General features: G+C 59.6%; 1 protein-coding gene across 1 annotated transcript; it reads left to right on the plus strand.

The window, feature by feature from the left end:
• Positions 1-2,543: 2,543 nt before the first annotated feature.
• Positions 2,544-7,187, plus strand: LOC140903485 (phosphoglycerate mutase 2). The gene is made up of 3 exons (XM_073324816.1): positions 2,544-3,044; positions 5,013-5,193; positions 6,976-7,187. The coding sequence occupies exons 1-3, from the start codon at positions 2,631-2,633 to the stop codon at positions 7,143-7,145; spliced, it is 765 nt and encodes a 254-aa protein (XP_073180917.1). The 5' UTR covers positions 2,544-2,630; the 3' UTR covers positions 7,146-7,187.
• Positions 7,188-11,999: the final 4,812 nt, after the last annotated feature.

Consider the following 11,999-nt stretch of genomic DNA (forward strand, 5'->3'; position numbering starts at 1 on the left):
TGGCCGTGCCCTTGCTCCTCCCTCATCTCCCCTCCCCCCCCCAGCCTCCTGCATGCCATGAAACAGCTGATCAGGAGGTGCTGGGAGGGAGGAGGAGGTGCTGATCAGTGGGGCTGCCGGTGAGTGGGAGGCACTGGGAACAGGTGGAGGGGGAGCCGATGGGGGGCTGCTGACATATTACTGTGGCTCTTTAGCAATGTACATTGGTAAATTCTGGCTCTTTCTCAGGCTCAAGTTGGCCACCCCTGCCTTAGGACGTCTCCCCCACTTGGCGCTTTATGCCAAGGTTTAGAGTCACTGGGCCAGATCCAGAAGAAAAGGGTCTTTAATGCCAGCTTTGACATCAAGATTCTTCAGGTTGGGGGGTGAAAAGACCCCTGCCTGCTCTAACTTACAGCGGCTGGTTCTAGGCTACCTATAGGCTGCAGTGAAACCTAAAGTCCCTGTGTGTTACTTGGTTCGTGGGAATGTACCTGGACAGTGAATTCCAGGCAGTGACCGAGATTCTAGTCAAAGTAGAAGCAAAATTTGCTGTGTGTTGAAATGAAATGATCTCCTCGTGAGAATGACAGTAGCATATGAAAAGGCAGGTCCCCGATAAGGGGATAGACACGAGCTCATGTCATGTGGCAACAGCCAGCTACATTAGCTACACCAGGATCATTTGTTTGGTTATATGAGAAATATAAACCTTCTGGCTACTGGACACAAACCTGCCTGGGGCCAGGAATAAACCTGGCCTGGAGAATCACACTGGACCACTAGAGGGGGCTCTTGCATCTTCTGCCGAGCCCCTGGCATTGGCCACCGTCAGAGACCCCATCCTGAGCGGATGGACCCGTGGCGCTACCCCGTCCAGCAGTCCTCATGCTCCCAGGACTCAGGCCTGTGCAACACAGTGTTTGCACAACTGGGGCGGGGGTGTGTGTGTGATTTTTGTACGAGTTATACCAGTACGACTCCTCGTGTGGACACAGTGCTGCTGGTGATACTTATAGCCATACTTAACTGTTCAGTGCCCACCTGCTGAGCTCCCCCAGAAACCCACCATGCAACCCCCAGCACCAGGAACCTCCATCCACCCCATGCCCTCCACGTACCGTCCAGCATACACCCACTCAGATACCACCGCGGGCATCACCTGGCTAACTCATCCCGCTTAGTGTCCTTCAGCCAGCCCAGGACCCCAGCGGGCTGAGGGCCTCAGTGACTCATCAGGGGTGTCACCCGTGGAGTTGTCAGGTCTGGCCTCACACTGCAGAAAAGCTAGAATTCCGCCCGCAAGCTGGATTCCAGGCCAGCAGCTAGCTGGAAGGGACATATTGCTTGGCCCCTCTGTTTTGCCCCTGCAGGGTGTTGGAGAAATGAGCCCTTGCCTAGGTTCAAGCCAGCCCCTTTTGCTCTGGCATCAGGGTGACAGGTGCCCCTGCCTGGATGCTACATAGCAGGGCAGAGCCCTGGTGCACAGGTGAGCTCTGAATTCCTTACAATTCAGATCAGCCAAGAGTTGGCTCTGCACTCAGCTGGGGGCTCATCCGGGCCAATAAGCGGGAGCAGCTCATAGTTAGATTTGTCCTCACACACCCACACGGGGCAAGCCAGGCTGGGGTCCCCACTGAGCAGGTGGGAATTGAGGCCCAGAGAGGCTAAGTGACTTGCTCAGGGTCACACAGAGTCTGTGGCAGATGGGGACTCAAACCAGGTCTCCTACATGCGAGGCTAGTGCGCTAACCATTGGGCCATACTTTCCTGTCCTCCATGCCTCCCCCTCCCCGCCCCCCCGACACTGCACTCACCCTCCAGTCACCCACAGGAGTGACACTGCAGTGGGCAGGGAGTGGGCGTCGTGGGCACAGGGTATAGACAAATACAGAGATGGGCTGGGGAGGGCAGAAGCCTGCCCATGTCATCTGCCCACTGGGGAGTGACACCCAAGACCTCCTGGCACAGACAAACTCCGGCAATGCTCTTACCAGCAGTAGAAACTGGCTGAGTGTCAGGAGAGCCTGAGTCCCCAGGTGCATGTCAGGGGCGGGCCCAGCCCCTTCCTCCACATGCCCCCACTTACTCCCACCCTGGTGCTGTGACCCTTGTGGTGCTGTGCAAGCCATGCCAGCCTTGGGGAGTGGCTCCTCCGCCTGGGCGCCAAGGTGCGGGAGGGCACGTCCGTGGGCGAGGCAGACTGGCTCCCCCGCCTGTTGCAGCCCCCACTGCCACCTCTTCCAAGAGGCCCAGAGGCCAGTGACACTCCCGAGCTGAAGAAGCAGCTCTGGCTTGAACCATTCTCTGGCCCCAGCCCGGAGTGTTACTCTGGAGCCAGGCCCTGGGCCCAGCCCCTTCTTCCGAGTGGCTCCAACATCCGAGGTCATAAGGCTGCCCAATTCCGGGCTATTTCTGTCCTGGGCGGGGGAGGGAGCCCTTGGCCTGGCTGTTACTGGAGCCCGGGGGGGGGGGGGGGACTGCCCTCCCAGCAGTGCCATAACTGGCTGCCTGCAGCTGTCCGTCTGCCCCGGAGTGGGTGCTGATTGGGCTGGGGGGGTATAAAAGGGGCACACAGGGCCATAGGGAGGTGCTGTTGCAGCTGCCACAGAGCTGGGCTCTCCAGGCACTCTGCCTTTCCTGCCCCGAAGATGCCGACCCACCGGCTAGTGATCGTGCGCCACGGCGAAAGCACCTGGAACCAGGAGAACCGCTTCTGTGGCTGGTTCGACGCTGACCTGAGCGAGAAGGGGGTGGAGGAGGCGCGGCGTGGGGCCCAGGCCCTCCGGGAGGCGGGCTACGAGTTCGATGTCTGCTACACCTCGGTGCTCAAGAGGGCCATCCGCACCCTCTGGGCCATCCTGGACGGCATTGACCAGATGTGGCTGCCTGTGGTGCGCACCTGGCACCTCAACGAGCGCCACTATGGGGGCCTGACCGGCCTCAACAAGGCCGAGACCGCCGCCCAGCACGGCGAGGAGCAGGTGAAGATCTGGCGGCGCTCCTACGACATTCCCCCGCCTCCCATGGAGGAGCAGCACCTCTACTACCAAGTCATCAGCAAGGTGAGTGCCGGCCAGGCACCCCGGGGAGGGGCAACCAGGTGCCTGGGTTGGAGGGGAGGGCACTAGGGGGCGCTACTGGGCACTCAGCGAAGGAGGGGTGGGGGGGCTAGTCCGGTTCCCTGGGGGCTGGGTGGGACAGGGGAGGCCAGCGGGGGGGTGTGAGCTGGGCGAGTGCCAGATGAGGGGGCAGCGAGTTCCAGCCTGATGTCTTGCTCAGCATCCTGGGGGGAAGATGGGGAGGATGCCCAGCCTGGTACCCCGGGGAGGGCTAGGGCGTGCCCAGCCAGCTGCACTGGGGCAGGGTGGCACCAGGAGAGGCAGACGGAAGCATCCATTTCCCAGCAGGCTGACACCACAGGCAGGGGCAGCAGGTGCTGGGGTTGCTGAGCCAGTGCTCGGCGGGGGGAAACAGGGCTTTTTGCTAAACAAACAAGGATCTGGGGAGCAATGGAGGGGTAGGGACAGGAGGGCACACGCTCGCCCAACACTGGACCCCAGGCCTCTCCCTCCCAGGACATGGTAGAGCAGGGGTGAGCAAACTTTTTGGCCCGAGGACCACATCAGGGTGAGAAACTATATGGAGGACTGAGTAGGGAAGGCTGTGGCCCCCAACCAGCCTGGCCTCCACCCCCTATTTGCACCCTCCCACTTCCCATCCCCTAACTGCCCCCTCCTGGGACCCTCCACCCCAAACCACCCCCTCCGGGATCCCACCCCCTATCCAACCCCCCTTGCTCCCTGTACCCTGACTACCCCAACCTATCCACACTCCTGCCCCCTGACAGGCCCCCCGGGACTTCCATGCCCTATCCAACCACCCCTGTTCCCTGATCCCTGACAGCCCGAGAACCTCCGCCCCATCCAACCGCCCCTGCACCCTGTCCCCTGACTGCCCCCTGGGACCTGCTACCCAACCCCTGCACCGCTGCCCCATTACCATGCCACTCAGAGCGGCAATAGCTCGCAGCCACAGGGGCGAGCCTCCCCGGCTGGGAGCTCAGGGGCCAGGCAGGATGGTCTTGAGGGCTGGATGTGGCCCATGGGCCGTAGTTTGCCCACCTCTGTGGTAGAGACCTGATCACAGTGCAGAGAGATGCCTGAGGCTCTCACCAAGCACCTGGGCTGCTGCAGCTGCTGCCCGACCTCTCCTGGCACAGACACTGGGTCTGTGGTATGAAGCCCTCACCCGGCCGCAGGCATTAACCCACACAGCTTCCTGCAGTGGACACAGGGCCTTCAGGGTGGGCATCAGCCCCGTGGCTCCTGAGAGAGCTCTCTGGGGAAGCCCCTCAGGGTCCCTGTCTCAGTGCTGGGGGGCATCAGGCTGGGGGCAGTGAACCCCCCCACCCCTTGGGCAAGATGGTCAGGCTGATTCATTGTTCTCAGGCACAGCTGGCCCATCTCACAGCCCCCCCCTCACACACACCCAGGGTGGGTGATGGCCCCAGCCAGCCTGTCCCTGCACAGTAAATAGTCTGCTCGGGCCATTGTCTGGCTAATTCCTGCTGTGTGGTTGAAGTTGGGGGAGGAGCTGGGATCCCACCCTGCCAGAAGCTACCAGGCCGGATCTGCCTCTGGGAGTGAAGCTGGGGACAGGGCAGTGTGGGCCCCGGGGTGCCAATCTGGGTGGGGCGTTGGGTGCTGTGTGTGGTGGGGGAGGGGAGCTCATATGCTGTGGGAAGGGGCTAGCGAGGCGACCCTTATAATCCAGCCCCTTCCAGCAACAGGCTCCCTCTGGGTTCTGGGCTGAGCCCAGCTCTGGTTCTGATTAGCAACTCCGCTGCCTCTGGCTGAGCCCCAGGAAGGCTGGGGGGGGAGCCCCACTCCCCTCCCACGTTAAAATGTTCGTTGTTACCCAGTGTCCAGCCCAATTGTCCCCCCGCACCTGTCCCTGGGCTGGAGAGGGAGTGTTGGGGGCAAGTGGGGCTTGTGTCCCTAGTGCTACCAGGGTGTTTCCCTGCCCCACAGGAGAGGCGCTACGCAGGCCTGAAGCCTGGGGAACTGCCCACGTGCGAGAGCCTCAAAGACACCATCGCCCGTGCCCTGCCCTTCTGGAATGAGGAGATCGTCCCCCAAATCAAAGCTGGCAAGAGGGTGTTGATCGCCGCCCACGGGAACAGCCTGCGTGGCATCGTCAAGCACCTGGAGGGTACAGCCCCCTGCCCCCCACCTAGTCCCCCAGCTGGGGGGGCTCCACATTGGGCTTTTCGAGCTGGGGCACAGCCCATGACGGCACACCCTGTGCTCTGCCCGGTGGCTGCCCCGAGAGCCCCTGCTGCAGAGATCCCTAGTGACTGCCCAATGCCCAGGGCTATGCCCTCCTGGCCTTAGAGGCCCCACCCCGGAGAGAGGCCCAGCAGGCCCATGGGGCGGTTGTGAGCTCAGGGTCCTGGAGCAGACAGGCTGGGCCCCGGTGCAGAGCTATTGCTGACGGGTGACCTTTAGCTGGGCCGGGTGCCAGGCCCTGTGCTCTCTCAGCTATGCGCCCTTTGTAAGGTCGCTGGGGCTCGTTCCCTCTAGCCTTGGCGTCTGTTACTGGGGACATGGGGGCGAAACGGGTCCCCATCTGCCTCCTGGAAATTCACTGCCTGTCGCCTTGCTCTGGGCTGGGGCTGCACAGCCAGAAGAGAGGGTCCTCAGGGTGATTAGCAGGGCTACCAGTGAGCTGTGGGGGCTGGTTTCCCAGCCAGCGGGCAGGAGACCGCTCTGCCAGGGGGGCAGGGAGTGCCAGGGAAGGAGCTGCAGTGTGCTTAGAAGGGACCTAGCAGGGAGGTGTCCCCAAGATCCCTCCCCCAAACCTGATTTGGTTAAAGGCTCTAAGCCACTCAGCAGCCAGCTGGGGTGGGCCGTAGGGGCAACAGGTCTTATCACCCTGGGACCTGTAGCTAGATATGGGCAGGAGGGAGTCTAATATGGGCATCAGGAGTCTGGGGGGCAACTCCCCCACCCCTCTCTGTGCCTCAGTTTCCCCCACTGTAACATGGGGCTGACGGTCCAGGGCTGGGAGGTCTAATCAGCGGGCAGGTGAGGACCCTGGTGCAGCACCCACAGTGAGCAACTCCCAGCCTCAGTGCAGGTGCAGCCCAGGATTGGTGCGCCGCGCATCCAAGGCCCAAGTGAGCCTGGTGCGGGGTGGTGGGGAGTAGGAGCTGGCAGCTCCGTGACCTGCTGCCGCAGAAGGTGCTTGCTATTTTGAGGCGGGCATCACATTTCAAGGCTCTGGTTACACACTGACCAGCCACCTCCCCAACCCCCGCTGGGATTCGGTTTCCCTGGCTTCTGAGCCCCGGCCCAAAAGGTCACTGAGGGATTCCAAGGAGCTTTTTCAGACGCAGGCAGACGGAGTCACATGACCCAGCCTGAGAGATGTGGGGCAGCTCCTCAGGGGGTGCCCCACAGCGCCCCCTGCTGGGACAGGCTGGGGCTGGAGTGGCTGGAAGCTTCCCACACACCCAGCGCCCTGCCCCGCATCCACAGCGCCCCCTGCTGGGACAGGCTGGGGCTGGAGTGGCTGGAAGCTTCCCACACACCCAGCGCCCTGCCCCGCATCCACAGCGCCCCCTGCTGGGACAGGCTGGGGCTGGAGTGGCTGGAAGCTTCCCACACAACCAGCGCCCTGCCCCGCATCCACAGCGCCCCCTGCTGGGACAGGCTGGGGCTGGAAGCTTCCCACACAACCAGCGCCCTGCCCCGCATCCACAGCGCCCCCTGCTGGGACAGGCTGGGGCTGGAGTGGCAAGGGGGCTCCCCCCACAGCTGGCACTGCTACCCCACTGGCTGTGTTTCTGCCCCCGCCAGCAGGAGGCGCTGTAACCGTGTCGCTCTGCAGTGGGAAAGGGCCTGGTGTCTCTGCGCTGGGGCAGTCGCAGTGGGCAGCAAGGGAGGCAGCAGGAGCCACAGGCTGTCTGACCCCCGCCTGCTCTCCCCACAGGGATGTCCGACGCCGCCATCATGGAGCTGAACCTGCCAACCGGGATCCCCATTGTGTACGAACTGGACGAGAGCCTGAAGCCCACCAAGCCCATGCAGTTCCTGGGCGACGAGGAGACCGTGCGCAAGGCCATGGAGGCTGTGGCGGCTCAGGGCAAGGTCCAGAAGTGAGGGGGAGGGAGAGCAGCCAGGGCAATAAACCCATGAAACCCGCCTGAGTGAGTGCAATGTGGGCGAGGGGGTCCCCGGGGCCAGGCACAGCCTGGGGGGACCTAGCCCAGTGAGAGAGGGGCTTAGTGCCACATACAGCCTGGATGATCCAGCCTGGGCGTGGGGGCCTCAAAGCCTGGCACAGCCTGGGGAACGGGGCCCTCGGGGCCTGGCACAGCCTGGGGAATGGGGGCCACAGGGCCTGGCGCAGCCTAGAGGGGTATGTAGCCCAGTTGCAGGGGGCTGGGGCTTGGCACAGCCTGGGCGGGTATATAGCCCAGTGGCAGGGAGCTGGGGCCTGGCACAGCCTGGGGAGTTCTGTAACCCAGTGGTGGGGGGCTGGGGCCTGGCACATCCTGGGGGATGTGTAGCTCGGGGCGGAGAGAGGGCTCAAGACCACCTGCCCAGGTGATCCAGCCTGGGCGGGACCTCACTTGACACAGTCTGGGGCCCTCGCCCAGTGGAGAGGGAAAGTTTGGTGCTTGGCACCCCTGGGGCCTGGCAAAACTTCGTGGCTGTGGAGGAGGAGCCGGTGTGCTGGGGGAGGGCAGCTTGGGGGTCTCCCTCCCAGTCGGAGGGAGACATAGGGCTGGCCCTGAGGCCCATTGGTGTGGGGACTCCGTGTGGCCAGGGAGGGGTTACAAAGCCCCAAGGCAGCCCCAACCTGTAGCAGGGGACTAAGTGCCCTTCCCTGGCAGGTCCCCTCTGGGCTCCAAGCAGGGTGTGAGAGTGGCTCTGGGACAAGCAGGGAGCCCCCGGGTGTGGTATGAACAGGGGGCCTGGTACCGCCTGACCTTGAGGTGAGTCATTGTTCCTGGAGAGGGAGGCTGAACCCTACTGCCTGGGCCTGGAGCAGCTACCATGCTGGAGGGATCTAGAAACCTTCTCCATAGGCCGCTGGGCAGGTTTGACTCCTGGGCCTTCAGCACCAAAGCACAGGCTGCTGCCTCTGAGCCGAAGGAACAACCCCATTAGCCAGCACATTCATAGGCTCTTTTCCATGGACCAGCCACTATAGGGGGCTGCCGCACACTAGAAAAGCATCCCTCAGGGTGCACCCAGTATTTGCCCAAGGAAGGGCCCAGGGAGAGGTGCCAGGCCCAGGGCAGAGAAGATGGTAGGGCGCATGGTGCCATGTGGGCACAGCACAGCTTGGTGCATAGGACACAGAGGGCAGAGCCAGCCACAGACAGGCTTGTAGGGCTGCAGCCTGGGATGGATGCGCTGGGAGGTGCCGAGGCCGGGGCCCTGCTGCCAGGAGAGTGCAGGGATTGGTACCTTGCAGCCTGGTGGGTCTGCAGCACCCTTGCTCTCCATGGAAACACTGGCATCCAGCTGCAGCCCCCTGTGCTGCTTCCCCACCTGGGTCAGGGGGGTTGGGGAAGGATGGACCCCCTAGCCTTTACCTCCTGGGTGGAGGGCAGGTCCCTGCCCATGGGGCTGCTGTCTCAGGCATGGTCAGCAGGTGAGGCCATGCTCGGTGAGCTGCTCACCAGAGCCCCTCCCCACCCCGGCTGCCACACACACACAATGTCCCATTTGCCCCAGGCTAGAACACCCCAGTCCTGTTGCTAGGGTGACCAGATAGCAAGTGTAAAAAATTGGGACAAGGGGTGGGGGGTAATAGATACCTGTAAAAGAAAAAGCCCCTAATATTAGGACTGTCCCTCTAAAACTGGGACATCTGGTCACCCTACCTGCTGCAGCAATGCTGCAGGAAAGTCACTGTCAGAACAAATCTTTTGCTTCAGTGTCTATTGCAATGAGCTGGCTAGTGTCTGCGACCCCACTATCCTCTAGAAGATGGATGCGGACTCACCAAGCTGTGTGTCACTGACCCTGTATTGCTAACAACTCCTGGGCCTCCTCCTTAAGCTCAGGTACAGGGACCTGGGCTTGTGGAGTTGGGATCTATCGCCGCTTTCCACCCATCTAGCCATCCATACATCCTTATCTCCTCCCCGCTGGTAGGCAAATACCCCAGCTCTGGGCTTGCTGCCACCCTGTTGCTCCAGCTGGGGGTTTGCGTGTCTCCTAGTTGTATCCTCTGGCAACGGGGTAGAGGGTCATGCTAGATCTCATAGCAACCTTCTCTGAGTGCCCCTCACAGGGCATCCACCACCCCGTGGCACCAGGAGAAATAAGCACAGACTGCCACCTCCCCCCATGGCTGTCTGTTTCTGTCTGTTTCCTTCCTCCTCTTTACTGGGGGGCAAGGAGTTGTATGGACCTGTGGTCCCTGGGCTCCAGGAATATTCGGGGCCTGGGACCTGGCTCCACAAATGTTTGGGGCCAGGTCTCTCCCCCGGCCCTGCCTGCTGCCCCCGCACACTTCCCCCAGAGTGTTCCCCGGCCCCGCCTGCAGCCCCTGCGTGATTTAAAAGGGCCCAGGCCCCCCCCCACCAGCAGCACACTGTGGCTAAAGCAGCTTCCTGCCCGCCTTCGCTCCACACAGCGCAGCTGGCATATCCCTGTGGCTCCCTTGGAGGAGGGTATCTCTGCACGCGGCCCCCACCCCAAGTGCCAACTCTGCCATTGGCACTACAGCTAATGGGAGCAACTGGGGCTGTGCCTACAGGAAGCGGGGTGCAAAGACCCCCCCCTGCAACCCCTGCCTAGGAACCACTGCCAGAGGGGTGTGCAGGTTGCTTTCGGGAGCCGCCCGAGGTAAGTGCCTCACCCCATCCTACACCCCAACCCCCTGCCCCAGCCAGAGCCCGCATCCCACACCCAGATGGGGAAATCCGCTTTTGTGTGCACTACCATAAGCTAAATGCCATAACTTGCCTAGAAAACTATCCAATGCCATGCACAGGTGAGCTACTGGAGAAACTGGGACGTGCCCAATTAATCTCCACCACTTAACTTGGTGCCAGTTAAGTCTAAACTTAACTAAGGGGTACTGGCAAGTGCTGCTAGATGACCCCACCAAGGAAAGGTCAGCCTTCATCACCCATGTAGGGCTGTACGAATTTAATGTGCTCCCTTTCACACTGCAAAATGCACCCCACACCTTCCAGAGACTGGTAGATAACCTTCTAGAAGGATTTGGGGAATTTCCAGTCACCTACTTCGACGATGTGGCTGTATTCTCAGATTCATGGGCAGAACACCTGGAATACTTCCAAGCTGTATTCCAGCACATAACGGTTAATCCTGCTTCCCTTAAGGCCAAAAAGTGTCAAATAGGCCTAAACGGGGTAATGTACCCTGGACACCAGGTGGGTCAAGGAACTATCAACCCCCTACAGGCTAAGGTAAATGCTATCCAAAATTGGCCTGTCCCTAAATCAAAGAAGCAGGTCCAATCCTTCTTGGGCTTGGCCAGGTATTACCGACGATTTGTACCACACTACAGCCAAATTGCCACCCCATTGACAGACATGACCAGGAAACAACAGCCAAATGCCTTTCAGTGGACTGAGAAGTGTCAAAAAGCCTTTAACCAGCTTAAGGCAGCCCTTACATCTGACCCTGTACTGAGGGCCCCGGACTTCAGCCTACCGTTCGTTGAAAACACAGATGTGTCCAAGCATGGTATAGGAGCAGTTTTAATACAGGAAGGCCCAGATCAGAAATTCCATCCTGTCGTGTCTCTCAGCAAAAAAACTTTCTGAGAGAGAAAGCCACTGATCAGTCTCAGAAAAAGAATGTTACCCCATTGTGTATGCTCTGGAGAAGCTACACCCATACATCCACCTGCAGACTGACCATGCTGCACTGAAGTGGCTTCACACAGTCAAAGAGACCGCAGGGATTTTAAAAATTAATACTTGCCACTCCAGGCTTGTATTAACTCCCAAGGTTACAGCTTTTCTCTGACCTTGGCTTGGTAAACACTGCCACCACCCAAGTGCAAAAACCCCCTTGAACCCAGGAAGGAGCACGTGGGAATTCCTCCCTGTGGGGTACCCTCATAGGCACAAACCTCTTAGGACACCAAAAATCCAATCCTGTTCTTAAAAAAAGTAAATTTTATTAAAAACAAAAAGGAAGAAAATACACCTGGAACTTGGGCTTTTTCTAGATTTTAAAGGAACAATTCAAAAATTGCTTTTTTGAAATAGCTTTCATGCTTTGAGCAGGGGGTTGGACTAGATGACCTCCTGAGGTCCCTTCCAACCCTGATATTCTATGATTCCTGGGGGTTCAGCTTAAAGGTTACAAGCAAACAAAAGCACCTGTGGTTAGCACAGAGGAGATACACAAGCCAAAATAAAGAAATAAACCTGATAGCATCAACTAAACATTCTCTGTCCCAATGATTCCTTCTAGGTATGGAAGATAATTTTTCATACCTTACACAGCATTGCATTGCTGCTCCATGTCCCTGCAACCCAGAGAGAACAACAGAAAAAGGGAAAGTTTCTTTCCCAATTTTAAAAAGTTCTACCTTCTCATTAGTCTCTAAGATGCCACAAGTACTCCTGTTCTTTTTACCTTCCCATTGGCTCTTTTGGTCAGGTGCTCACTTCCTTTTCTTTACCTGGGGGCCTTTTTACCCTTTACAGGTAAAGCAAGCAGAGAACAGCTACCAAGAGGAATTTTACAGCTAACTGGCTGGCTGGGTGTCCCCCCCGCCACCTTCATTTATCACACATGGCCACGCTGACTCTGATCCCAGGGACCACGTAGCCCCAGGCATGGCTGGATATCACCGTACTCCCATCCTCCTGCTCCATCCCCTCCTTCCACACACAACCCCCCCCCCCGACCAGCCTCCCACTGTTTGTGCCCCGGGTGCCTCTAAACCCCTCCTTAAAACCTGTGCCCCTGTATAATCATAGAATCATAGAATATCAAGGTTGGAAGAGC

This window comes from Lepidochelys kempii, chromosome 26 (genome assembly GCF_965140265.1).
Source record: "Lepidochelys kempii isolate rLepKem1 chromosome 26, rLepKem1.hap2, whole genome shotgun sequence".
NCBI classification, from domain to species: Eukaryota; Metazoa; Chordata; order Testudines; family Cheloniidae; genus Lepidochelys; species Lepidochelys kempii.

What these genes read in the sequence shown, in the direction of transcription:
- LOC140903485 (XM_073324816.1), top strand. Translation starts at nt 2,631, where the DNA reads ATGCCGACCCACCGGCTAGTGATCGTGCGCCACGGCGAAAGCACCTGG. An exon ending in ACTACCAAGTCATCAGCAAG is followed by an intron (nt 3,045 to 5,012) that starts GTGAGTGCCGGC and finishes CCTGCCCCACAG; the next exon opens with GAGAGGCGCTACGCAGGCCT. An exon ending in CATCGTCAAGCACCTGGAGG is followed by an intron (nt 5,194 to 6,975) that starts GTACAGCCCCCT and finishes CTCTCCCCACAG; the next exon opens with GGATGTCCGACGCCGCCATC.